General features: G+C 43.4%; 14 protein-coding genes across 14 annotated transcripts; 9 read left to right on the forward strand and 5 right to left on the reverse strand.

Annotated features, from left to right (window-relative positions):
- Positions 1–647: 647 nt before the first annotated feature.
- Positions 648–1,664, forward strand: EAE98_003930 (uncharacterized protein; the record flags this gene model as incomplete). The annotated part of the gene is made up of 2 exons (XM_038951550.1): positions 648–1,197; positions 1,267–1,664. The coding sequence occupies 2 exons, from the start codon at positions 648–650 to the stop codon at positions 1,662–1,664; spliced, it is 948 nt and encodes a 315-aa protein (XP_038812023.1).
- A 224-nt stretch (positions 1,665–1,888) lies between these two features.
- EAE98_003931 (uncharacterized protein) lies at positions 1,889–3,002 on the reverse strand (the record flags this gene model as incomplete). Its single annotated transcript, XM_038951551.1, has 3 exons — positions 1,889–1,987; positions 2,039–2,787; positions 2,843–3,002. The coding sequence occupies 3 exons, from the start codon at positions 3,000–3,002 to the stop codon at positions 1,889–1,891; spliced, it is 1,008 nt and encodes a 335-aa protein (XP_038812024.1).
- A 568-nt stretch (positions 3,003–3,570) lies between these two features.
- EAE98_003932 (uncharacterized protein) lies at positions 3,571–4,221 on the forward strand (the record flags this gene model as incomplete). The annotated part of the gene is made up of 4 exons (XM_038951552.1): positions 3,571–3,605; positions 3,658–3,821; positions 3,884–3,907; positions 3,968–4,221. 4 exons carry the CDS (start codon positions 3,571–3,573, stop codon positions 4,219–4,221), a joined length of 477 nt encoding a protein of 158 aa, XP_038812025.1.
- An 806-nt stretch (positions 4,222–5,027) lies between these two features.
- On the forward strand, positions 5,028–7,197 carry EAE98_003933 (uncharacterized protein; the record flags this gene model as incomplete). Its single annotated transcript, XM_038951553.1, has 8 exons — positions 5,028–5,053; positions 5,148–5,198; positions 5,257–5,282; positions 5,340–5,366; positions 5,426–5,461; positions 5,517–5,665; positions 5,715–7,003; positions 7,056–7,197. The coding sequence occupies 8 exons, from the start codon at positions 5,028–5,030 to the stop codon at positions 7,195–7,197; spliced, it is 1,746 nt and encodes a 581-aa protein (XP_038812026.1).
- An 839-nt stretch (positions 7,198–8,036) lies between these two features.
- On the forward strand, positions 8,037–9,190 carry EAE98_003934 (uncharacterized protein; the record flags this gene model as incomplete). Its single annotated transcript, XM_038951554.1, has 4 exons — positions 8,037–8,081; positions 8,146–8,268; positions 8,334–8,984; positions 9,041–9,190. 4 exons carry the CDS (start codon positions 8,037–8,039, stop codon positions 9,188–9,190), a joined length of 969 nt encoding a protein of 322 aa, XP_038812027.1.
- A 189-nt stretch (positions 9,191–9,379) lies between these two features.
- On the reverse strand, positions 9,380–10,235 carry EAE98_003935 (uncharacterized protein; the record flags this gene model as incomplete). Its single annotated transcript, XM_038951555.1, has 2 exons — positions 9,380–10,019; positions 10,081–10,235. 2 exons carry the CDS (start codon positions 10,233–10,235, stop codon positions 9,380–9,382), a joined length of 795 nt encoding a protein of 264 aa, XP_038812028.1.
- Positions 10,236–10,569: 334 nt separating this feature from the next.
- Positions 10,570–12,149, forward strand: EAE98_003936 (uncharacterized protein; the record flags this gene model as incomplete). The annotated part of the gene is made up of 5 exons (XM_038951556.1): positions 10,570–10,609; positions 10,691–11,691; positions 11,742–11,903; positions 11,953–12,039; positions 12,093–12,149. The coding sequence occupies 5 exons, from the start codon at positions 10,570–10,572 to the stop codon at positions 12,147–12,149; spliced, it is 1,347 nt and encodes a 448-aa protein (XP_038812029.1).
- A 1,037-nt stretch (positions 12,150–13,186) lies between these two features.
- On the reverse strand, positions 13,187–14,176 carry EAE98_003937 (uncharacterized protein; the record flags this gene model as incomplete). Its single annotated transcript, XM_038951557.1, has 1 exon — positions 13,187–14,176. One exon carries the CDS (start codon positions 14,174–14,176, stop codon positions 13,187–13,189), a length of 990 nt encoding a protein of 329 aa, XP_038812030.1.
- Positions 14,177–14,758: 582 nt separating this feature from the next.
- Positions 14,759–15,771, forward strand: EAE98_003938 (uncharacterized protein; the record flags this gene model as incomplete). Its single annotated transcript, XM_038951558.1, has 3 exons — positions 14,759–14,843; positions 14,988–15,591; positions 15,662–15,771. The coding sequence occupies 2 exons, from the start codon at positions 14,759–14,761 to the stop codon at positions 15,281–15,283; spliced, it is 381 nt and encodes a 126-aa protein (XP_038812031.1). The 3' UTR covers positions 15,284–15,591; positions 15,662–15,771.
- A 444-nt stretch (positions 15,772–16,215) lies between these two features.
- Positions 16,216–16,971, forward strand: EAE98_003939 (uncharacterized protein; the record flags this gene model as incomplete). The annotated part of the gene is made up of 1 exon (XM_038951559.1): positions 16,216–16,971. The coding sequence occupies one exon, from the start codon at positions 16,216–16,218 to the stop codon at positions 16,969–16,971; it is 756 nt and encodes a 251-aa protein (XP_038812032.1).
- Positions 16,972–18,077: 1,106 nt separating this feature from the next.
- On the forward strand, positions 18,078–18,773 carry EAE98_003940 (uncharacterized protein; the record flags this gene model as incomplete). The annotated part of the gene is made up of 1 exon (XM_038951560.1): positions 18,078–18,773. One exon carries the CDS (start codon positions 18,078–18,080, stop codon positions 18,771–18,773), a length of 696 nt encoding a protein of 231 aa, XP_038812033.1.
- Positions 18,774–19,079: 306 nt separating this feature from the next.
- On the forward strand, positions 19,080–19,775 carry EAE98_003941 (uncharacterized protein; the record flags this gene model as incomplete). Its single annotated transcript, XM_038951561.1, has 1 exon — positions 19,080–19,775. The coding sequence occupies exon 1, from the start codon at positions 19,275–19,277 to the stop codon at positions 19,773–19,775; it is 501 nt and encodes a 166-aa protein (XP_038812034.1). The 5' UTR covers positions 19,080–19,274.
- Positions 19,776–21,415: 1,640 nt separating this feature from the next.
- On the reverse strand, positions 21,416–22,804 carry EAE98_003942 (uncharacterized protein; the record flags this gene model as incomplete). Its single annotated transcript, XM_038951562.1, has 2 exons — positions 21,416–22,575; positions 22,627–22,804. The coding sequence occupies 2 exons, from the start codon at positions 22,802–22,804 to the stop codon at positions 21,416–21,418; spliced, it is 1,338 nt and encodes a 445-aa protein (XP_038812035.1).
- Positions 22,805–23,341: 537 nt separating this feature from the next.
- On the reverse strand, positions 23,342–24,604 carry EAE98_003943 (uncharacterized protein; the record flags this gene model as incomplete). Its single annotated transcript, XM_038951563.1, has 1 exon — positions 23,342–24,604. One exon carries the CDS (start codon positions 24,602–24,604, stop codon positions 23,342–23,344), a length of 1,263 nt encoding a protein of 420 aa, XP_038812036.1.
- Between the last annotated feature and the right edge of the window lie 1,972 nt (positions 24,605–26,576).

Here is a 26,576-nt window from a genome sequence, read left to right on the forward strand (position 1 = left end):
AGGCGCCCGGGAGTCTTCATTTGACAGGAATTTGACAAAAAGTTAATATCGCTCGGTATCCAGGTAGTTCCATTCTAATTTGGGTGCAGAGGTTCATCTTTATGGTCACTCTGCAAGGGTAGGTTGGAGAAAACCATGCCTAGACAGCTGGGTGATGTTATTGATCAGAAGAGCGCAGAAATTTCTTCAGCAGGGCTGAGTTGGAGGCTCTCCGCAGGTTGATAGAGGGAGGCCTCTAGTTAACTTCGAATATCTGGATGTTTTAAGATATCTGGCTTGTTGAGTATCAGATAAATGTAGCAAATGTCATCGATGGATGCAACAAATTAGACATTAAAATGTGCTTCGATTGCAAGACAGATGACGTGGGAAAATAGCGAAGCCTAAACACAAAAATTCCAACATTGATTCCAACATCGTTCCTCTGATCTGAACTGCGGTTGCAGCGACCATAAAAGCAGACCAAAATTCTAGAACGAGTCCGCTTACGTAATCTCTACCAATCGCTACCCCAATTGGACAATCAGCGGTGCGGGCCATATACGCGGGTCGCGTCCGCCTGCAGGCGCGTTTTGTCTCATTAGTATATCAATTGGCATGGAAGAACATCATAAGTTCCATTCCCATCTACACAGCACTCCATCACCATGTTCAGTATGTTGCAGACTCCTGTGAGCGCACACAAGCAACTACGCCATTATACACCTCATGTACCATCGCCATTATCCTCATCACCTTTACGATCTTCTCCGCCCGTATCGCCGCTGGAGCCCCGCAACGCGAATTTACCAACGAGGACACAGCATGCTGGTGATTGTCAAAATAGTTTAATGATGTCACCTGAATCTGGTGCTTCCAAAACCTCAAGTCCTGACAAAAATCACTCTAATTCAATCAAACACTCACCGAATAGAGATGGTGCGTTTTCGAAGAGAATAACGAAGACGAATCCGTTATTGCATGGACAAGGCGATGGAAGAGAGACACGAAGAAAGTTGTTCTTGAGAAGAGTTAGAGAAGATTCGGAGGATAAAAGGTGGAAAGCGAGAGGCGGTGATGATGAGATGATGAGAACTATTTGGATTGCAGAGCAAAGGAGGCGAGCGGAAAGACAAGCTAGAGATGCGCAGGGTTGGGCTGTTGATGTTGATGAGCAGGATATGCAGCTGGATTACGGTGCTGGAAATTTAAGTCTCGGTATGCTTATTCTATCTAAGACTCTATTCATGAATGAGTTTGCTGGAATTGGGTTAACAATGGTTGCAGATGAGGTCATGGCCGAGGAAGTGGCAAGGAACGAGGAAGAAGAATTAGAAGCTTTGTTATCATCTATGACCGAAGCCGAAAGAAGACAAACTCTGGATGAAGCATATGAGAATGTCTCGACACTCGACGAAGAAATTGGTCCAATTGATGACAAGGAAGCAGCTGCTTGGGCGCGAGGAGAATTCCAACATCTTTCAAACCAACACAATATGACTGTTATGGATGTTGAGCGACATGTCAATAGTTCTTCGCCTGATACGCACTTTGGTAGCGACGATGGTGATTACGATGCCATTTTCATGGACGTTATACAACAGGAATCATATATCTCGTACCAAGACAGCCAATCCATGGATATGTCAGGAGACCATGAAATGATGGATACGGAGATGAGTTGATTGTGGCACATAATGGTACATACCGATACATATTGACACGACATTGTTTATGATAAATTGGAGGATTTTGCTGTTAGCGTTGGTGTTTCAAACGGCTAGGGCCTGGTCGGTGTTTTGGTATGGTAAATGGATCGAGCCATTTGGTCTTTGATTTTGAGATTATTGGTCATGGTATCACTGGTTTGTTAATATACACGAGTTACTATCACTAAGATATGGGTATTTTATTGTGTTGGGCAGCCTTCTTCTGGAGCCCCAAAAGCTTCTTGCGCTGCAGCCATATCTCCAACCAGATCTGCTGGTGGTGAGCCTGCTGCTTGCATCTGTAAATAATTAGCAGCGCCCCGCGATATGATACGACAGCTGATACACACCTTTTGCATCCTTTCTACAATATACTCTCGATCCGAAGCATTCTCATCCTTGTAAGTCTTTTGCTCGAATCTAGCGACAATTTCCCTGACAAAAACTTGCTGTTCCTTGTATCGCTTTAGATCATCTGCGGGAGTACTGGCAGAGTTCTTCTCCAACCACGCGGGGAATTTGTCATCCAATTCCTTCATCGGTTCGTATAATATCTCCTTATTAGTTAGTTGCTCCATCATACCCAATAGCATTTTCGAGAAATCCTCCTCACTGCCCTCTCCGTCCATACCACCAGCTCCCATAGCCTTCATCATCTCCGCCAGTAAATCGTCCGAGTTGTCCTCTGCTGCAGCAGCTGTTGCTTGATCCCCAGAAGCTTGCATTCTTTCCATCGTTTTCTTAATAGTTTCCTGGAATGTTTCCTCGCCAGCTGAACCTGGGGCGGCTTTGGTCTTCGAAGGCCCGGGTCTTGGCGCAGATGGCGGTGGAGGTGCTGGTCCATTTTCCCCCAATCCACCCATCTCCTTCAGCATACTTTCAAACTGTGCCTGCATTTCTGGTGATGTCTCGAGTTCTCCCATTAGTTCGGCCATGCCGGCTTGTAACTGCTTTGCGAAATCATCGTCAGTGAGTCCTTCACCGCCGTCAAGAGGATCGTCCGCGACGGGTGATTTCTCAGGACCAGTGGTTGGTGCTGTGGAGGTTGGTGCTGGTGCTTTCGATTCTGGCTTCGCAGCGTTGAACTCATCCAGCATATCTAAGAATTCATCAGAACCTCATTTTCATATCTAGCATTAGATCAAATGATGTACCATCTAGATCATCTAAATCATCCTCGTCCGGATCTGGAACGTCCTCCCACGCTGCAGTAGCATCCGCAGCCTGTGTTTCAGAAACTGTACTTGATTCGCCAACCAAGGCTTTTGTCGAGGACTCTGCCAGTCCCGCGAGATCCCCAGGTTTCGACTCCATGTTTAATAGATGCTAGAGGAAACTCTATCAATCCTTTGCTGGGATCTTCAAAGGTGGGTATTCTTCTGCAGGCCGAAATGAATACGGCCAGTATGTGGAAAGTGCGGGGTATAATTTGCGCCGGAAACGGTATTGTCTAGATAAACTGATGTTCGACGACAACTCGGACCTTATATATTCGGATATTGGGTTCTAAGAATTAAAATACCTAGGTAGTCTCGCGACGTATATTTAGGCATGAAGATCATGAGATGAGAAGACTACTAGGCCGAGGCTGTCAATTCTGATGTCGGGCATTGTTGATAGTGGGGGTCCTCCGAGCTAGTGAATTGTACTTCTTTCTTTTGCCTTGTCTGGACGCTTCATAAATTAACGAATCTTGAGCCTCGTAGCTAGCAACCACCAAACCTTTCCATAACAACTCATTCTTCTGCATTTGTAGAAATACAAAAGGTCGCGTTAACTCTTTGGGCTCTTGGTCTTTATCAATAGCCAGTTTAACAAAGTCTTCTCCAATCACAAAGTCTGACTTGCGCTTTCCTGAACAAAATCTAGCCTCATCTTCAAAATGACGCTCTGTCTTAATCGTCTCACGGAGGAACGGTAAGGCGTGCACAGTTCAGAAATCTAGGACGAAGTCTAATGGGATTTACAGTAAGCAATGGCGAAAGGACCATCCATTTGGGTTTTCTGCAAAGCCTATTCGCAACCCCGCCACGAACACTATTGACATGAAGATCTGGGACTGCGGCGTACCTGGCAAGGCTGGTACACTATGGGAGGGAGGTCTTTTCAAGCTGAACATTATCTTTCCAGATGGTGAGTCTTTTTACTGTCATCCACAATATAGTTATAGATTTGCGCTAATTTACAATTCATAGAATACCCAACCAAACCTCCAAAGTGTATGCGACTTCCAAAGTACTCTCATATTTGGCACTCGATCTGAACTAACAAATAACCAGGCAAATTTACACCACCCCTCTTCCACCCCAACGTCTATCCCTCTGGCACAGTGTGTCTTTCGATTTTGAACGAAGAAGAAGGCTGGAAGCCTGCCATCACCATCAAGCAAATCCTCCTTGGCATCCAAGAACTTCTCGATACCCCCAACCCTGATTCTCCTGCTCAAGCAGATGCCTACAATCTCTTCAAGAAGGACAAGTCCGCGTACGAGAATAAGATCAAGCGCATCGTAAAAGATAACCCAGCTCCTTAGGGGAACCAAGGAAATGCAAATGCGGTAGTAAGGCGACGGGTTTATTTGGCGGGAAGTATTGGCGTTCATTGGGCACATAATCTTTCAAAGCATAAGGGGATATCAATACGGGCGTACCTAGCAGAGGAAATACTTTTACTTTGATGCAGCGCTTTGGTCAAAGACATTTACTGAGTACCCTAGATGAGTTAGAGTATCTACTCAATGGGACATGGGAAAATCAATGAAGAAAATGAGCTTTTTCAATCTACACCACCTTTTCGTTACTTGATTGTTGTGTTATGACTTAGGTCCCATTCTCCTCTGTCCTTTGAGTCACCTCGTGAAGAAAGCTACTTGCGTCCATCGATCCATCCATATGTGCCCATGGTCTAGCATTCCAGATACACCGCCAAGCAATTTCCTATAGAAAAAGATATCACAAAATTCCAGAACCTCGACAGCTAGCTGTTACTCACCCAAAGGCAATTGACACCAAAATTAGCAATGCTGTAACATTATTGGTTCTACCGAATCGCTATCAGTAAAAATAAAGGGCTCAAGCCACATAATGCACCTTCGGTATCCTTGCCACAATATACATCCGACTATCGGCCCATGCCCAGGTGAGCTAAGGTAATTTTGTAATATTTTGGAGCCAAGGGAAGTCATGCACATACCAAAACCACTGAGCATTGAAACTATTACTCACAGGCAGTTTTTATTTGGGTACATAACTATCTTCTCTCCCATTTTTTGAACATCTTTTCTTGAGAAGAACTTATTTTACATTTCACATTAAACGGATTTACATATACGAATTCAAGATGTGTGGTATTTTTGCTTGTCATTGGTATGTATCAATTGTCTCTTTCACAATTGGGAGTGCGATTTTTTAATGATAGTGGGGGCCCCGCGATGGATTTTGAGAATTGACAACTGTACAGTCACCCAGATGTTAAGGCTTTCAAGCCTACGGCCTTGCGAATGGCGAAGCAGTGAGTAATTCTGTTCGAAGGAGGGAACTGGGAATGGAGAGCTGACTGTGAAATCTAGAGTTCGTCATCGTGGACCAGATTGGAGTGAGTCACCTATGGTAAAAAGGGATGTTTGGACTTGAGACTGATGATGATAATTAGGTGGAAACGTTATTTCCAACAACACAAGTACGTTGCGCCTAGGGAAATTGGTCTTGTAGGAGCTTTGGCTGATCGATTGACTGTAGTTCTTGCGCATGAGCGTTTGAGTATCGTTGGCGTTGGTAAGTTTTCACCGCTGAAATCTGTCTTGATATTCATGAACTGACAATGATCTAGAGAGTGGAGCGCAACCAATCACCAACGCAGACGATACCCTCGTACTCGCAGTCAATGGCGAAATTTATAACCACAGAGTCATCCGTAAGGGACTCAAGAACCAATACCACTTCAAGACACATTCCGATTGCGAAGTCATAATACCACTGGTGAGAAATTCGAAGGAAAAAGTTGGATCCGTGACTGAATATTCGTTAGTACATGGAACATGATATCGATGCGCCAAAACATTTGGACGGAATGTTCTCATTTGTTTTATACGACAAAAAGCAAGACCGCACAATTGCTGCACGCGACCCCATTGGCATTACCAGTTTCTACCAAGGATGGTCGAGCAAGACACCAGGAGCCGTATACTTTGCATCTGAACTGAAATGTCTGCACCCTGTCTGCGACAAAATCATTGCTTTTCCTCCAGGACATGTTTATGACTCAAAAACCGACAAGACAACAAGGTATTTCGAGCCATCTTGGTGGGACCCAAAGAACGTTCCATCAACCCCAATTGATTACAAGCTTTTGAGAGAAACACTTGAAATGTCTGTTCGCAAGCGTCTCATGGCTGAGGTTCCTTACGGAGTCTTGTTGTCCGGAGGTCTCGACTCGAGTTTGGTGGCTGCCATCGCTCAAAGAGAGTCTCTACGCCTGAAAGCCGCTACGCTAGCTGCAATTGAGAGCGGAAGTGGAACTGCGACACCAACCGCTAACGAGGACCAAGGAGAAGGACTTGTTGGTATTGATGACGATAACAAATTGTCGACTCTCACCTACCTTCCTCAACTTAACTCCTTCTCTATTGGTCTACCAAACTCCCCTGATACCAAGGCCGCGAAAGAAGTTGCCAAGTTCCTTGGTACCAAGCATCATGACATGACTTTCACCATTGATGATGGTTTGAACGCGCTTTCTGATGTTATTTTCCACTTGGAAACATATGATGTAACAACTATTCGTGCATCTACTCCTATGTTCCTTCTCTCGAGAAAGATCAAGGCTATGGGTGTCAAGATGGTATTGAGTGGAGAAGGTAGTGACGAAATCTTTGGAGGTTACCTATACTTCCACGCTGCACCAGATAAGGCAGCCCTTCACGAAGAGACCGTCCGCAGAATCAAAAACTTACATTTGTCTGACTGTTTGAGAGCCAACAAGTCGACTTCCGCTTGGGGATTGGAAGCTCGTGTTCCTTTCCTCGACAAGAAATTCCTCGAAGTTTCCATGAACATTGACCCACAAGAGAAGATGATCACCAAAGATCGTCTTGAGAAATACATTCTCCGAAAGGCTTTTGACACATCAGATGATCCAAGTCAGAAACCATACCTCCCAGAACACATTCTTTATAGACAAAAGGAGCAATTCAGTGACGGTGTTGGTTACGGATGGATCGATGCTCTCAAGGATAACGCTGAGCTACACGTCACCGATGAGATGATGAAGAACCCCAAGCCTGAATGGGGATCCGATATTCCAGATACCAAGGAAGCGTAAGTTATTTGCCCTATCCAACGAGAATCGAAATACTAACAAGAGTAATAGTTACTGGTACCGAACAATGTTCGACGAGCACTTCCCACCATCTTGTGCAGAGAGTGTTATGAGATGGACCCCAACTTGGTCTAAACAAACCGACCCCAGTGGAAGAGCTATTGCCATCCACAACGAAAAGTACGACGAGTAATTGTAGTGTGAAGATTCTCCTTCTAGGATGTTGTATCTATTGAAAGGTTACAAAAATGATAGCCACTAATTTTCGAGCATCTTTTGGACTCTAAATTTGAGCTACCAATAAAGTGGAAAGATTGTGGAGTTAGATAGAAGGATGAAACCATTGATAGATACCTACCTAGTAGATAGTTGAATCCCCACGAAATTCCATCTTATGCACAATTAACGGTTTGAGTCTGTGCTGGGAATTTTGAGTTTGATGTTATTTTATGGCTTAAATATACTTTGATTTTGTTGGGGTATTGATGAATGAGCACTGCGGGTTCCTTCTAATGCTAGTAACAAGCTGCGAATTGTTTCACAACCCCTCAATGTCACCGACTTCGCTCTCCATTGCCGTAGAAAGTTACGAATCGAGCTTGCAGATGTAAACAAACAGATAAATATCATATGGCGTCAATTTCTGAGGTGTATTTGAAGATTGAACGAATCCAATTCCACTTCAAGACGTGAAAATGATCGATCTTGTAACATCCTTCTCGTTTTTGCGTTGTTGAACGAGAGAGATTTCATCATTTGGTGAAAGATGTTTTGTTGCATAAGACGGAACCATGAATGGAAGTCGTTTACAGGGGGTCGCATATGGAAGGAGGCACATGAGTATTTGGACCAATAACAATCCCACGTTGCATGTCCGACTTCTGCCGCTTGGTTCCTCACGATTCGAAATTCTTTAGGGAACAAAAAACCACGTCCTCTTCAACTTCATCCTCATTTACTCCCGTATCTGTACAACTTTCTCGAATTCCATCCCCAAAGTTCAATCAATTCAGTTCTTCCAATCCTTCAATCATGTCTGTCCCAGCTTTCACTGATATCGCCAAGGCGTCCAACGATGTAAGATATTTCTAGAGCTGCGCATGTTTGCAAAATATTTGAAGCTAACCTCAATATCAACCAGTTGCTCAACAAAGATTTCTACCACCTCACTGCTGCCGCACTTGAGGTCAAGTCGAATACTCCAAACAATGTCGCATTCAAAGTGACTGGAAAGAGCACCCACGACAATGCCACAAGTGGTCTGGTACGAATACATGGGAAATAATTTAATTTTTTGACAAACGCTGATGGACAGTTTCCTGTGTGCAGTTGGAGGCCAAGTTCACAGACAAGCCAACTGGTATATATTTTAATCAATCTATTCTACAATATTTCCCCGTTCATAGTCCATTTGGTTTCTTTCTCATCAGACAACCCGGTTGTGCACAGTTACTAATCCAGTATGCCGGCGGAACAGGCTTGACTCTTACCCAAACATGGAACACTCTCAACGCTCTCGACACCAAGATTGAGATCAACGACACCATTGCCAAGGGTCTCAAGGCTGAGATTCTCGGTTCTTTCGCTCCTACCACCCAAAAGAAGGGCGCAAAGGTCAACCTTCACTTCAAGCAACCAAACTTCCACGGACGCGCATTCTTCGATCTCCTCAAGGGTCCAACTGCCACCGTTGACGCTGTTATCGGACAAGATGGTTTCTTGGCTGGTGCCACCGCTGGTTATGATGTCCAAAAGGCAGCTATCACCAGCTACTCCGCCGCTGTTGGATACACTGCCCCCACTTACAGTGCTGCCATCACTGCTGCTGACAACTTGAGCGTCTTCTCCGCCTCATACTACCACAAGGTCAACACTCAAGTCGAGGCTGGTGCCAAGGCTACCTGGGACTCCAAGAACACCAACTCTGTTGGTCTCGAGGTTGCTAGCAAGTACAGACTTGACCCACTCTCCTTCGCCAAGGTAAGCAATTTGTGCAGAAATATTCCAAAACTTTTGCTGACGCAACGAAATTATAGGTCAAGATCAACGACCGTGGTGTTGCCGCTGTTGCCTACAACGTTGTTCTCCGACCTGGTGCTACCCTTGGTCTCGGTGCCTCCTTCGATACCCAAAAGCTCGACCAAGCTACCCACAAGATCGGCACAAGCTTCACATTCGAGTCATAGAGCAGCATTATTCGAGATTTGGGAGTTGGCCGTACGATAGTAGAATAGAGGTGTAATTCTGATATCATTTTTTGTGGCACGCGCATTGTAGCATTGCAACGGAGTGACTGTCTTTATTGTAATTGACCGAAGTGTGTGCATCAAGGATAGATAATTCTATGGTCTATTTTTTTGTCAATGTTTATGTGACTATAGCTTTTTTGGCCTCCCTGCACTTGTCATCCTCTCATAAATGTACGACGGTACAGCAACGCTCATAGATATTACTGCGCTGAGGATGACGAAATTCGCGAAGGTGCTCCTTTCTCGGTCCGCTGGAATGAAATGTTCACTCATCCGACGTCGCCTCCTTCTATCCACATTATCATGTGTTTGTGTGTGTGCTCTTTTATCAAAGTGTGGGATATCTCCTTCCGGGCCCCATGGCATCTGACCCGTTCCCATCCCTCCACCCATTTCTGTCTTCGGTGGAGCCTCCGCACCTGGCGCACCATTATCCTGCGCAGCTCGTCTTTTCGCACTATGTTCTCCCCATCCTCCACTTCTATAGAAACTAGGCGGCGGCCCACGAAACTGGGTTCGTCGTCTACTCAACCCGCTAGCCGGTCTACCACCTGCTGGCCCGCTAGACGAATAGGAACCTTGTGGTGGACGATGACCCGTTCCATGACTATGACCGTGACCGTGGTGTTCTCGATCGTAGGCCTGTCGCTTGGCTGGGGTACCGAGGATAGCCCATGCTTCGGAGATTTTCACGAAGCGTTTTGATGCAGAGGGGTCGGAGGGGTTGTGATCGGGATGATGGACTTTACTGAGAGCGTAGAAAGATCTTGAGGAGACTGAGTTAGCACATTGGCGTCAATTAAAAATGAGAAAGGATGCGATTGTACTTTTTGATTTCGGCCGGTGTAGCATCTGGAGCGACTTGCAAAGTCTCGTAGTGGTTTTGAGCGGGGTTTCTGTAGATAGCAGTACTATGAAAAGAAAATCGCTGCGGTCGAATTCGTGGGACGACAAAAGGAGAGGGGCGAAAGAAGAGTGGCATTCCTCATCATTGAATTGGGGAATTATAGGGAAAAGAAATGATGAATTGAGAGAACTTCCATGAGAACTTTACACATGCTGTACTAAGCCTGGAATGCCAGTGACGGCATAGATTTCCAATTGACAGGGTTTTAAAACATTACTTCTAACCGAGACATCTTTTCCCGACGTTTAACCCATTACCACCTTGGCGGGGAAAGCAATTGTTAGATTTCTCTTTCAATCAATCATTATTTTGCCAACAGCTGGACTTTTGTTATTAATACAAAGGTCAATTACATATATTTGTAGCATTGGGAACAAGACTCGAGGGTCTTGTTATAAGGTGATTCAAGATGGCAGCACAGGTTACTGATGCATTGAAGAATTTGAAGGGTAAGTAAAAATCAACCCCTCATTTGGGGGATTGCGCCAGAACTCTCTATTCTTGGGAATATGATCTAACAAAATGTACAGTGAAGGACCCTAATGCTGTAATGGAGTCTGCCGCAGAAGCAAAGGCAAACGGAAACGCGCAACCGGAAGCTGAGGCCGAAGATTCAGATGACGATGAAGAGGAGCCAGTAAATGGCGAAGGTGCCGGAGAAGGAGGAGCAAAGAAGAAGAGGAAGAGGAAGAAGAAGCCCAAGAAGAAGGCTGGAGCGAACCCTAAAGTCCAATCGTCGCCTCCACGAGTTCTCCTGTCGAACCTTTTTCCAAGCGGCGAGTACCCTGTTGGAGAGGAAGTCGAATATAGAGACGAAAATAACTATCGAACTACCAGCGAAGAGAAGCGTTATTTGGATCGCATGAATAATGATTTCTTGCAGGAGTATCGACAGGGTGCCGAGATTCATAGACAGGTTAGACAATACGCTAAAGCCAACATTAAGCCCGGGCAGACCTTGACGGAAATCGCGGAAGGAATCGAGGATAGTGTGAGAGCTTTGACTGGTCACCCTGGATTAGAAGAGGGAGATAATATTAAGGGTGGTGTCGCTTTCCCAACTGGTGTCAACCTGGACCACATTGCTGCTCATTACAGTCCAAACGCTGGAAACAAGACCGTTTTGGCTTATGAGAATGTCATGAAAGTCGATTTCGGAGTTCACATCAACGGTAGAATTGTGGACAGTGCTTTTACTATTGCATTTGATCCCATGTACGATAATCTTCTCGAGGCGGTTAAGCAAGCTACAAATACCGGAATCAAGGAAGCCGGAATTGATGCGAGATTGGGAGAAATTGGCGAGCATATTCAGGAGACAATGGAGAGTTACGAGGTTGAGATTAAGGGTCAAACTTATCAAGTCAAGCCGATTAGAAACTTGAATGGTCATGATATTCTACAATGGAAGATCCACGGTGGAAAGAGTGTCCCGATTGTTAAGAGCAATGACCAGACAAAGATGGAAGAAGGGGAGGTTTTCGCTATTGAAACTTTCGGAAGTACTGGAAATGGTTATGTTAGAGATGATGTAAGTCCATGCATGAGAATTACCTGGTCACAGATATTAATCAGTCACAGCTCGAATGTTCTCATTATGCTAAGGTTGCTGATGCCCCCAACGTTCCATTACGTATCGCATCGGCTGGCAAACTTCTTAATGTTATCAACAAGAACTTTGGTACCTTACCTTTCTGCAGAAGATATTTGGATCGTTTAGGCCAAGATAAATATCTACTCGGAGTGAGTTTGGATTCACCCACACTTCTAGCATAATATCTAACAAAAGCAGTTAAACGCATTAGTCTCCCATGGTATCGTGCAAGATTACCCACCTCTTGTCGATAAAAAGGGCTCTTACACCGCGCAATTTGAACATGTAAGCCCTTCCATCCCCTGTTGAAAAAAAAAAACATCGCTAACAAGAAATAGACAATCGTCCTCAGGCCAAACTGCAAAGAGGTGATCAGTCGCGGTGATGATTATTAGTTGATTAGTCAATTAGAAAATATAACTTCACTTTTCGCATTGCATGCATGATGATGGGAAAATGGATTGGGCATAGATATATCCCTTTTGTGGCGTTGGGGATCTTTTGCAACATACTCTTTACATAGGAAATCTGAAATTTGAGAATATCAATATGATATATGGTGAATGGGATGATACTATTAGGATAGAATTTGTCCATCGGGGGAGAAACATATTTGTTTGTGATGTCATGTGTATGAGATGAGGCTGTTTGGTGAAAGAGGTGTTTTGATCCCAATTGAAAATTCTTTTTAATGGTTTTCTATTAGACTGCAGTTTTAATAATCTTACGTGAAGACTTCTGTGATAGTTACGTGTGTCATGCCGTCTGATCGCATCCCTTTTCAGACATACAACAGCTCTGTTGATGAGCGAGAATAGATCATAGATCATAAGAGTATTTAGCACTTTAACGTCATCATACATGTTGCGATTACGTCGTCTTCACCGAAGAGTGGAATTGGAAATAGTATTTGGTTTGATTTTTATTAGTGATAATAATTACTCTTACATCTTCTTATTTCAAGGCTATTCCTATAATAAGATCGTTCTTTGAGGGTTGTAGGGTACCGATATTTAAATAGTACTGACGAATGCTTGTACTATGTTCGACGCTATTTCTCGTCGTCGAGAGCAGTTGGGATGGGGTTGAGAGACTTTTTTCTTGCGCATCGATTGATCATGGAGTATTGAAAAAGGGAAGAGAAAACCAATGGCTGAAGAGATTGTGAGTCTTTGGGATCGTAAGATCGTAGGATAGATGGGGTTGGTGTCCATCTCATTCCTTCAGCGATGATTTGAAAAGAAACGTCGGAGGAGGATGAACAGTCGACGGGAAGCTTCACGGAAGCAATGCCGGGAAACAAATGAATGTAGACGAGAGAGCAATGGCAAGCGTATATCGAAAGTTGATACGTTCATCAATGGCCAACTCTTTGTGATTCTCATGTCCCACCACCCACGGTAGCCAATCCCGAGAAGCCAAAGTAGTAAGTTTATTTCCCCTTTCTACTTGTCTTTGCTTTTTTCGCCACCTTTCCCTTAGGTGTGGATGTCGACTTTTGAATTTTACCGGAGAGTAGAGTTCGAGTACTGGAAATTACTGCTGGTTTGGAATTTTTGGACTTTGGCTTCGACTGTAGAACTTCTTCCTCTTCAAATGATACATCCTGGATTTGATTCTGCTCCGGCGTCTCCTCTTTCCAATTCATCTCCTCTGTCAACGTCCTTGCAAATTCTTGGACCTTTCCCGGCATGAAATACGGAACCTTTGAGGGTACGTCCAGCGATCCTCTGTAGGGTAACAAGTAAGCATGTGTGGATGATTGGTCCAGCGATCCCATGTAGGGGAACGAGTAAGTATGGCTGGATGGTTGGTCCATTTCTACCACATCTACCACCAAATTTTCCATCCCTCTTATTTTTCTCAATGTAGAAAGACCTCTGGCTGTCATTAGATCCAACTTCGGTTGTTTACTACCAGACATCGTATCCTGTCCAACTCCTATCCTGAGAGTGCTTAACGATTTACACTCGCCAAGTAACTTGAATGCATCTACCCTCTGAATTCCTCTGAAATGGAAATTTATATGGCGAATACACCGTCGCTTTTCCTCGCCAATCATGTACAGATAACAATACAAACTCCAAGTACCCTCAAACGAGAACGCATTCTCACTGTAGAAGATTTGGTTTGATTCTTTATAAAGCTGTTCGCACGTTCGCGCCAGTATGAGGATATCTTCGGCATCTGGCCGGAACACCGCCCTGGGATCTTTTTCTTCTCGATACTCGGATTCTTTGAGGAGTTGATAAGCGTTGGGCCATATTATATTGTCGTTTGGTCTGAGATAGCCAGAGCTCGTTGCTCTTGGCTTGTCAATTCGCTGTCCTAATTGAACATATCGATGGATTTCGTCTCGAATTTCGCGAGGTAGAGCGAGGAGGGGACACGTTGGGGGTTTACTGCGGCGGAGTGAAGGCATATTTGGTGGATACTTGAGTTGTTTGATGGTAACAGTAAGGTATTCGTTTGGATGGGAATAAAGCTTCTGCTGGTTTCGACTTGGTAGTTGAAAATGTCAGTATCGGTAGTTTAATCAAAATTATTGTAACTCTCAATATCATTAAAAGTATTACGAAAATAATTATGAGTAGGATCGTTGAGTGCTTATATGTGCATCTACTACGGCTTCCTGTTAACAGAGCGGGGTGGTCGCAGACGCGACGTTGCTCAAAGGAAACGAGATTGTCGCCTGGTCACGTTTTATGCATGGGCTTTAGCTCACCAGCTAATGATCAAATGATGACAAAGCTTACTTGTGTACGATACCCTTCACTCCAATATTCTAGGTACATCAAGTGCAAATTGATATTGAATTCATGTCTGGTATTCACAGGATCTGAGTACAACATCATTCTCACAGGTCCTCATATTTTTAATCCTTACACATAGCCAAATTGAAAAGAAAGAGATATTATCACTCGATACTAATCCACTTTTCACCGCGTATTCAACACGGAGAGCCTCTCTTTGATATACAAACGACCGTGGCTAGCAGATCGAGATGAAGCGTCAGTTGCGCACGAAGAGCTCTCAAAGAAGTGACCAATTGTGTGATCAATGCAAAAAGCGCAAGATAGGATATGATCGTTTACTCCCGGAATGTTCAAATTGTGCCAAGTCTCATCGCTAATGTGAATTTTCATGTCGGGAGAAAAGACCTAATGTTACAGAAAGCTGTAAGTCCACCTCCTTCGGAATCCGAGTTAGAATATAAATTGACCTGGAAATAGTTGAAGATTTTGATGGCCTGAATACCAGGGTAGTTAGCATCGAAGGTGCTGTTTCTCGAATTGCACAGTATTTGAACAGCTCCCATTCATCAATCGCATCTTCTACCTCCACTGCTTCTCCATATCACGAGGTTATCGATTTTTCTATTCATGCTTCTATTTCTGATGATCCATTTGGAAACAATCAATCAGGCCCACAGCCAAGGATATATGACCGATCTTCACATCGATTCATGGATGCTGCTGGCGACGAAGGATTCTATGGACAGAGCTCCGCTTACGCTTCTTTTGATTGAACAAAAGTACGGTTCGAAAAGAAAGCCAACTCCAAAAATTATGGCAATTTTTCCCTTATTGACATATTAATTGCGAGCGACCCAAAGGTGTCATCCACGCTGCAGAGATTCACAGACCTTCCCAAAACGCTGCCAATGCCACAGCCGTCGGAGGTTGAAAGCGATTGCAAGCCTATAGCTTTACCATAAAGAGCCTTTTTGGAAGTTATACTAGAGTTTTACTTTAAAGAAATCAATGATCCATTGCCAATCTTTGACAGAGGTATGCTATTGAAAGCTATAGATGAGCAGTATAGTATAGGCTGTGGGTATGCAGACCCCACATGGATTCTTTGCTTCAATAATATAATTCTACTCTCTTTGTTGACAAAATTGAAGACATCTCCTCCTGGGGCTCCCTCAAAAGATGAAGACCTCATGTTCATGCTCTTGAATAATGCCAAGAGATCTTTCTCAATCTTGGACACTCTTCTCAAGCCGCGGATAGCCAGAATCCAAGTTCTTTTTACATTGGTAAGTGATTTTGATTATCCCGAAACATTCAAAGATATGGTTAAAATTCGAGCCTCAGTACTGTGATAATTCTTGGACTGGACTTAAGCTTTGATCTCATTTCATTTCCCACGTAGATGGGCAAGAGTGGATCTAACAGTCCTCAGAGTTTTGTTACAAGAGAGTTCTATGATCATCAAGTAGCTGCGAAGCACATAGCATTAGCTCACCAAATGGCGAAGTCCATTGGCCTCCATCAGCCCGGCCAATTCGTAAGTCCAGAGCAAACTAATCTTTTCTGGTCTATGTATATCATAGACAAGTTAAGGCTCTTCAGATGCAGCCAAGGTTGTCGATCATACCTGCTCGAATGCAGTGTCCCATTGCCGGAGTTTGATCAGCCAAGTCCATTGAAGATAGCCTTCTTGGCCAAAATCAAAATGGCTTGCTTTCTCGAAGAAATCTACAGGGAACTTTATATGAATCATACTGAAATTAAACCATACTCTTCGGGGCAAAGTTCTGCTATGAGATTGTTAGTTCAATTGGACCAGGAGTGGCCAGACTTCCATGCGCTGGCAGCCATTTTGAAAGAAAGCTACCCCTCAGTCGAACTTGAATTGTGGCATATGTTCCTTGCAAATCGTGTCCTATTACTGCTTCGTAGTAATTCAACTGAACACAAATCACGACTTCTGGAAGACTCCAGGACAACCCTGGAAATCATAGGAGAGCTTAAGGCACAACAATCAATCCGTGGCAACATGGCTCTCTCGAATGTGCTTCATTTAGACCCACTCATATCGTTCTTTGAGCTTTTCCTAAACATTGTTGAAAGCCCTCAGTTGAGTCACTTGAGAGACCAAGAACTTATAGCTATGACAATTGAAGGAATAAGTCGTCAGCGTCATGCGAATTACATTTCTTCAGCATGTGCAAGAGTGTACGAATCTGTAGCTGTCTGTGGTGAAACTGTGCTAGCGATCAAGCAAGCATTTCCGCCGTCGTCGATTTCATGGGAACAGCCAGTCGATTTAACGGGCTCATATCAAGAATTCCAATCACAGTCCCAGCTCACCTGGCCAGCAAAGCATGATTGGTCCGTTGATGACTTCCTTGATATTGATGCGGAGAACCCAGGTCTATATCGTACAATTCCTAGATATCATGTCAATGATGAACAAGGTCAACTTTAAGTTAGCCATTCAGCCTGGAAAAAATTCTGGGCAGGCTGAAAACGCTGCAATGCTCGATTCGTAAAAAGCACCACAAACAAAGCTTGCCAGCTTTTGTTTAGTCACAGAATCTCTCGCATCATAACTAGTGATCTGCATCTTCTCCAGAGAAAGTGAATGGCAAAGAGATCATCCCCTAATAGGAAAAACTACCTAGGATTATGGACTACAACTCAGATGAGACTATCTTTGATTTTAAAGTCAGGAAGACTGGAGGGTTGAATGATTAATTTGTTCGAATGGCCCAGATTCCCTATGATCTTAAAGAATGTTTGAGATAATTCTGGGAGATTGGGAGATTTTTTTGCCATCTTTTTTGGCAATGTTACTCAATCTACTGGTCCAACCAACGCAATACCGAGATGAGAAAATTGCATCGCCAAAGAATGAATACCTTATCACGCTCTTTCTGGGCTCATTCCGAATGCATTCAGATGTAATTTATTCAGATTTCTGTGCTCCAGAGGCTTTCGATGTCGGCGATCATCACATTGCCAAGCTGTCGCTCGTTATTTAGGTCACGCCATAACTCATTTGAAGCTTGTCTTTTATTCTAGTACGGAAGATCATGTGTGCCAACTCTCGAGGCAGGTATTTTGTTCGGGGCATACAGAGGTGTGCCCAAACCAAAGAAAAAAGACCGACAAAGTTGACTATGCCTGCATGCATGGTTATCATTTCAAATCGGAATCATTCAAAACAATTCGAAGAACGAATGTATACAATCAGAAACACTAACCGGCCCAAAGACGCATAATATTAGTGTGCAAAAGTAGAAATTTCAGGGCCCATAACGAGGGAGTCAGGCTGCACCTAACTCCTTCCTTAAATGAATATGGAACTACCTTCACGGAGCTAGTGATCTCCACAGCCCAAGCTACCATTCGGAATGGGAAGCTTCGATGCAATATTGAAACAATATGGATTTTTGAGGGCCATGCTTCAGAATTCCATCGATGTGGTGTTTTTTGGTTAATAATCACGACATTTATAACAGTATCTCAACCTTTTGTTTTGGATGTCAAGTCATTTTCGTTTACTTAATTGTTCTCTCGAGAAACATAAATATGCCTACTTCACCGGAATTCGATTCGCTTGAGTCTCCCTCATCTGAATCTGCTTCACCCGAGTCACCCTCATCTGAATCTCCTTCATCTGAGTCTCTTTCACCAGAGAGTCCTCCACCAAAGTTTATCTCTCCTTCATCGGAGCCTCTTTCACCCGAGCCTTCTTTACTCAAGTTCATTTCACCTGAATCTCCGTCATCCAGGTCTCCTTCACCCAAGCCTCAATGTGCACTATTTGTTGATCGTGGATTGAAAGTACAAGTTTGTCTCGATGTTCTGGTCGAGAAAGGGGGCTACAATAGTGTAAGAGGTCGCGGACCCCCAATCCTTTCCGATAATCTTCTCGATATAGACTCTCCCCAAGACTGGTGGCAGATGCTACGCAATCTGCAGCAGATTATCGACCTTCAACTTGTACCTCTTTTGGGAGTGAGTCCCGAGATTGTCGACGTGTTTGTTGTTTGGGATGGGGATGTCCCACCAGAATGTGACGGATGGTCCGAATGGTCCGAATGGCTGAAATGCAAAAGGTGGAATGAAATTGGGGTAAAAACAATGAGATTGTACAAACGTGAGAAAGGCCCACGGTATAGGGTAAATTTCGAGTTTCTCCTCGAATTGCTGGCTGAGAGAGATTATCGCGACGTGATATTTTGCTCTATTCACAGGCCCCCATCACAAAAAACACTTCAATAGATTTCATGGATCACATTGAATAATCCAATGTCAAGACTCTCCAAGAGTGGTAGTGCACATATCATTCTGAAGCAATTGATCAGGAAGGTAGCCAGATCTATTCACTGTCCAGGCACCATAGATTATGTTTGACTTGGAAGTATTTCTCTTGATAAAATCTCGCTTGACTCAAACTCCGCTTGACACATTCAATCAGAATTTCCATATTGTTTCAGAATATTCAGCAGTAGGATCAGGTACGTTTTTGTTCGGAGTCAAGCAAACGCAATCTGACTGTATTAGTGAATATTTGTGGCTGTACAATTGTTGAGCTCACCTAGCGTCCTCAATACTTTTCCAGCGTTATATCATACTTGTTTTTCTATTTTCTGGTCATAGACCCCTCATTCAAAGCAATACAATCCTTCTAAAGCGATATTAATCACCTCCCAAGAGTCCAAAACAGTGAGTTATAGCTCTGTTGAACCATACTCCACAGACCTGACAAATTTCTTTCCAGAGATGTCTGATCGATCATCATCGGGCGCTCAGCCATCAATGACTCCTGGTATCCAAATCCGAGCTATGAACATCTCAGATGGATCATTTCCCTTTCTTTGCGATACTACTCTCGGAATCGTCTCATCAGCAGACTTCTCAACAATTTCGCATATGCTCATTCAGACCATCAATATTCAAGCTTCGTCTGAGAAGTCTTCGTGTGTAAAAGGAGACACATCCATCTTCATTCACTGGGCAGGAGAAATCCCCGAAGAATACGCCTACCAAACGGCATCTCGATGCTGGAACAATATCTCGTTGGACTTGATGCTGCTATCCGAGGAAAAATTCTCCGTCGATAGTCCGGATGAATTGAAAGATCTCTGGAGCTTACTGGCGAAGAGAAAATATCGAGATGAAATCTTCTGCGTATTTGAGGCATCACCTATTCCGGCGTCTAATCACACTTCCGAGTCAGAGAAAGATACCTATCGAAGGGATAAAATTCACTCTGACGAATGAAACAAAAAGTCGATGGTATGCGGTTTTGTCTAGGAAGAACCTTTGATTTGATGGTCACTAGTTTAGACGGGACCTTTTACCACTTCTGAAAGTAATCATGGATTGTTGAAAGCGAGGCTTAGCGTTACTTATCATTTGTTTACGTACTAAGCACTTAACAACTCAAGCATTTAACTTTGAACTTCCTTCATCTGACTTTATGTGCATTTTTCAATTCAACCGTGAAATTCATCTGTGAAGCAATATCTATCTCTCGCAGCTCAACAAGCGAAATCCTCGACTCAAAATCACTCAGAATCCCTTCCCATACCATCTCTGACAACGTATGCTACCTACCTGACTATTCCATTCAAATTCCGCATCTAAGTAGAACCGTAATCACATGGCCAATCCCCAGATACTGATGCTGGAACAATCTTCAAGTCTGCGAACGAGTTATCTTCTCTGTCTAACAACATATCATCTTATCAACCCAATCAGTCACCTGTCTAAATGAAAGCGGGCCCAACCCCTAACCCTCATTCGTTCGCTCGTTGTACAACAGCCGACGCATAAAAATTCCTTACAAACATCACAAACATCTGCCGTCGTGTCACGAATTATGGGTCGATGAAACTGTGAGTATCATATCAAAAAGGGAGGACTAGGAGAAATAAAGAGAAACCATTGAAATAGATTGAATTTTTGTATCTAGGTTTTGTGTTCTTGTCATATTTGTAGCCGCGTTTTCAACAACATCGAGTTTTATGGACTGGTAGGTTTTAGTCGGTAATTCCCAAGAAATGTACCATATAGCATAATACTTCTTCTATCTTCATTGCTAACTATATGCTATTTCGCATCACCATACATCCACGTCCAAACATGTCCTCGGCCTGCTCAGTCAGTCCACGAGATGTCGATCTCGGAAATTCAACACTAGTAGCTGGTCTCAGAGGTAATAGCATCAAGTCTGAGTCCTAGCCCCAAGTGCCCTCTAGTGAACCAGACATCGGAATATGGAGTTCATCAAATGATCCCAGAAACCAGCGAAATTGGGCAACGACTCGAAACTTGTACTTGAATATCCAATCTGGGTGTCAAGATGTACTAGGAGAGAGCCTCGTACATTAAGATTGCTGAATATCCTGTTTTCGTAGCCAACTGTAACAGTGTCATTGAATAGCAGTATATTCAATAGCGCAGATACTGTTGCGGGTATATTTGGTATCTCCTTTGAAGTAACAAGTTTGGGAACAAGTTTATTTGCTCTTGTAGATTAACCTCACCCATCTTGGAGGTATTAAAATGAGATGTTTGCCGAGATAACTGGCGTTCTGAAGTTCAGGGCTACTGTTTCGGACTCAGCTTCTTTGAACCTCTCTCGGAGAAATTTGGTCGGGAAATGTCCCTCGTGTTGGACCCTTCGGATTTTTATCTATATACCAGTTGCGGTAGCTCAAACCAGCGCGATAGTATTGATTTGCCGATTCCTGTCTAGCGGATTTGGCGTGGCATCAGAGTGTCATTGGAGGCATATTGGTAGATATATGGACCAAATCCACCGGGCGTTGCATAGTATTGAGGGCAATTTGACCAACTGTATGATATCGTACAGTAAGAGGGAGAACAAAGCTTTGAGTAGGCAGCAAAAATGATTTTCAACCAGCAACTGGAATACTTGAGATAGGCTTGGTTCTGCCAAGACCTTCCTTTCCATAGTAATCCATAGGATAGACATCATTGTTGCTCTTTGCCCAATCTTCTTTTTGACCCAATACGATCAATGCTTCGTATGGCGTGAGCAGAGGCCTGGGGAAAGCATATCCCCAATCGATACTGAGTCTTGGACATGCTACCTGTACCCAACACTCGACATCGCTCATCATAGCTAGTTTTCCAGGGAAAATCTCGCTCAAAAGTAAGTTGATGTATGGGATTCCTCGCTCTTCCAATTTTCTCTCAATCATTGTCATGGTGTGTGGATTTCCTTGACGACCAAGAGATCCTAAGATAAGTCCCCACTTCTTTGCGGGTTTCGCGGTTTCAATCGCATCTCTTCTCAGAGTATGCATTTCCTTGTGGTCATAACTTTCACGAGTGAGTTTTCGAGAATAGGGATCGTATCGGTAAGCTGGTATCGTCGGATTGTGGATCATTGCACTCTCAAGATGAAAACGTCCATCGCCAAGATATAGAATAATATCAACACCGTCAGTTGATAGTTGAGGAGATGTGCATCCAAGGATTTCGCCTTTGCTAAGAGGGGAAATCTGAGGAATGAGAACATTATATCCTGCTTTCTCGAGCGGCGCTCGAACACCATGTAATGTCGCGTTGAATTGAATTGTTCCTACCATGGCAATGGTCTTTCCTGAGGCAAAGTTCTTCTCCAGAGTTGCAAGTAAATGTGCCGTATCTATGCTGATATCGACGAAAACGTATAGAGTTTTGATCTTTGTAACATCCACGGGAATCAAACATGAATGTGCATAATGCACCAGTAGGTCACAGCCTAAAGCTCGAGCGGTATAATCATCAATACAACAGGCTCCGTATGTAACATCTCCCATTATAAGCGTCTCAATTCCAGGACAGAATTGTGTGAGAATATCCGAAATTGTGGTTGCGAATAAGAGTAGGCCTTCAGGCATCTGTAGCGCAACTTTCTTTGATCCATTCATTCTTATTCTATGTATAGTTTTGTGAATTTCGAAGGAATAGTTTGGCGGAAGGAGAGCGATCGCAGCGTTGATATCGGGGTCATTCAGAATTTCGGGAGGAACTTGATTTAATGTTCGAATTCTTCTAGGAGTCGCAACTATGATAACATTAGCTAGAGAAGTAAATCTGAGAATGTGCGGTTACAGACCTTGAATGGCATCACTGTCCCCAGGAGTTGTATTATTGCCATTGCGTGCAGCAGCTTCTGCAGCTTGCTTTCTTCCCACGAAACGTTTCTTTGGTTGGCGTTGTGCCACTGGCTCTTCGAGAATGTTTTCCACATCGACAGCTACCCCCAAATCGACTTGTGCACGGTCATCCTCCATATCGTTATCTATTAAAGGGGGGTGTAGTAGTTTTCAATGTGAAGAATATGATCTGATTGCGGTTTGGGAAGTTTTTATCAAAAATTCAAGATCCAAAGTTCGAAGGGCACGGGCTTATATAATAATGGCGGGGCATAGGCATGGAAATCATCACATTATCAAAAACGATTTTAGGGGGTTTTCAATATTAAATATAAATATTGATGATGGTACCTAGAAATATACCTAGATAGGTAATAATAACTATGATATACAGAATAGCTATCTATCGAATATACACAATTATATGTTTTGAGTGAAATTGTTGAATGTTCAAGTTCTATCAACATGTGTTTGGGTCCAAAACTACCCCGCGGCACGAAATCACAGACAGATTTTAATGTTGATGACGAATCAAAACCACGGTATTTGAAGAGACTATGGTGACTAATCACGACCATAATTATTGGAAGAGATCGTGGGTGGCATTTGCACCTCATGTCCTCTCCGTTGAACGGTCAGAATACATAAAGTATTTCAAATAACCATTCATTCCAATTATACTGATGTCTCTCGGGTTTCAGAGACTGAAGGATGGAACAATGGTGCATAGCGTTGATCCTCTATCTTGCTTCGAAATCCACCATCATTCTCGAATACCGAAGACAAAACTAACGAATCTGGTTGCTGTTGATATTCGAATGCGAATCTACCTCGTTGAAAGTATCTTTGCCATTTCTCATCCAATGTACCGGATCCCAGGTCAACCCATCTAGTAATGTAAAATGCCATTCCTGACCCTTTCACGGGCAAGGGTTTCATGGTCAATTGGCATTGTGTAGAGCAACGACGGCACTTCAATAAATTCGAAGTAGTCTCTGGGGAGTCCCAATCGCACGAAAGACTCTGCGAATCTGCATTGTCATCTTCATGCGAGAGACCATATGACCTTGTGTAGATAATCCCGCTCATATAGCATACCCGAGTGTGAGCACATTGTTCCATAGTCAAACCGTATGGCGTTCGGTTGATTGTGGGTGTGATCCAAACCATCTGTGTACGATGAATGAAGGTTCCCCGGAGAATCCGACAATCTGTTTGGGATTCTCTGGTCCAAGAATCCCAATAATTCTTAGCTGTACACTCTCCGGAAAGTGCATTCAAAAATTCCCCACAATCTGGGTTGTGGAGCGAATGTTTCATAGCCATATTAAAAATTCCTGGACTGAAATTTTGATCTAACAACTCCTTGTAGTCCCAGTCGAGACGAGCATCTATTCGGCACTTCGGGGCTTTGTACCTCTTTTGAGATTCTCCACGTCCGTTTCTTCCATCTCGATAATGTCTCAATGCGGTCTCAGTGTTATGGAGTCGATTGCAAGAGTGGCACACACTTTGCTCGGGTAGATCTTTTGCAATGGACCAGAGAAGGACGTATGTCTCATAACGGTCCCTCGACAGTGCCTCGAAAGGGACATTTCCTACAGCCGCGAGAAAGCCTTTACCGGTGAGTGCTAGCGACGAAGCTGATGATGGGGGCAAATATCCTAGTATGATACCAAGTATTTCCTTGGGTATGTTTGCTAAACGACATGTTTGAGGAACAATTGGTGATGCCATGCGTATTAGGGTGGATTTGCTCATGAATGTCCGAAGAAATGTTGAGTTAGGTACAAGAGTCGGTTCAGAAATCTGTGATGGGATAGAATTCAGTCTCAATGGATGAAGTGGGTTTGAAATGGGTAATCTGTTTAGGTCGGACAAATCTCCTTGTTTGTTCCGCTGGTAACGATCCAGAAATCCATCTTCGAGGGGATCCATTGTGTGTTGATTTTGTATGAAGATGTTTAATCTGGTGGGATATGGCTTAATATATATACATCCCACAGTCGTATCCTATATTCGCTAAAGCCCACTAACATGAACCAGTGCCAAGCTAGTCGGAGCTAGGTACTTGATTATTTCATCATGATCTTTAGAGTGAAAAAGCTTACCTACTTCCAATTTACCTTCACCAGAAAATGATCAATTTCGTTTTATATCTGATTAAACGGGAAGGTATGCAGTGCAACTACTCCCATCTGTCTTTCTTTTCTTTGAAGTCCATCCAGATTTGCAGTACACATGAATTCCACTGATTCGAATCACGACTACCCCTCATCCAAGAAAGTAAAAAGCACTATACCTGGAGCTACTGGCAGCCAAGGATAGTACTACGAGGATCAGCTCTATCTAAAGAACTCTAAAAGATTGAATTGTCGATCTCCGCAGACATGTTCGGATAGGTTCAACATGATATCTGTTTCTTGGGAGGTTTCAACTCATTCCGAAATCGCCAAGTTCGGCTGGTCTTCCGTCCAACTTCATAAGCTCGACCTGAATACATTTCCACGTATTGGCTTCACTCATATCATTCTCGTTGGTACCAGTCTGGTGGGGAAATATTTCCATACTGCTCGATAGAATCAAGTACCGGTAAGCTTTAAGCAATTCATTCAGAGGCAATTGAAATTTTTGTCTGCAAACCCAGATAGACGTGCCTGGTAGCTCGTTTGCATAGCAAATCCGTACAGACAACGTGAATTTCCACACATACAACCCATTTTTCGACAGCGCATCACGAGTATGGCATCGCAAACGAAGGTTGAGTATGAAGAATTGTGAACTTAGCAAATAAGAATATCCAAAACATCATCCTATTCAGAGGATTGACATATCTTATTAATTGGTTTCAACTATTGAGTAGAGTGAAAGTGTTGATGTAAACTTATGTACCCCGCGAAGTCCCCTCATTTGCAAGGTTGGAACAGATCATTTGCACGGAATTCCCCGTGAAGTCTTTTGGATAACTTCATCTCATGCAGGCTCATTATATACACATCAAAAGTAACACATCATCACTTCTATACATGCCCAAATGGCTTGAAACTCCGTCCTTTTACATGCACTTTTCTCATGATTAAGAATTGATGGCATTATTTCGTAGCAGCTATGTCAAATAGCACAAAATAAACATAATAGCCTTGGTATCAATATGAATGCTTCAGCAGCAGAACGATCATAGTAATTCACACCCTCGTTTCCTGACGCTACCGTGCTGACCAGATTTTGAGCCAGCATTCTGGCTGCTATGGCGAAAACATCTGCTTACTCATAAGACCCTACGTTGTGGTCTTCAACTTTAACCATTGTTGCCCTAAATTGATATGAATCAGGCTGGCTCTATCAAATGATCCTAATTTCAAGTTCATTCACAAGATGTGATCCAAGTGGCTTCTTTCTGGTTCAACCACTGTATTAATAGTATGGCAATAGGCCTTGACTCCTTGATGACTTAGCGTTCGTCAATTTTTGACCTGTTTAATTGATTGATGCACGTCGACAATTCCTCATACTGAGTTTCCTCTTTGACTTGAAGATAACATGAACTAGTTCCAATCAGGGGATCATCTTTTTATTTCAAGAAGTGAAGAAAAACATGATACGACGGATGAAATAATCCATGCAAGTGCAATGATGGAGGTTCTGATTAGAGTTGGTATCACATGCGTACAATTATGGACATCGCCCGTTTCTTGAACTTGTTAGGGTCCGCGCGGATATGCCATTAGACTAGTGTATTGTCAATTGCCCAATTGTCCTGCTGCAGTCAAATATCGATGACAGCACTCACTCTTACGCTTAGTTCTGTTGCATATCTGCAAATCATTTTTCTGGCTTGATCCTTGGCTTTATCTAAGCTTGGATGACTGCATAGGGCTCTCGGAGCTAATGGGATTGATGATCATGTACC

This window comes from Botrytis deweyae, assembly GCF_014898535.1.
Source record: "Botrytis deweyae strain B1 chromosome Unknown BDEW_007, whole genome shotgun sequence".
Lineage (NCBI taxonomy): Eukaryota > Fungi > Ascomycota > Leotiomycetes > Helotiales > Sclerotiniaceae > Botrytis > Botrytis deweyae.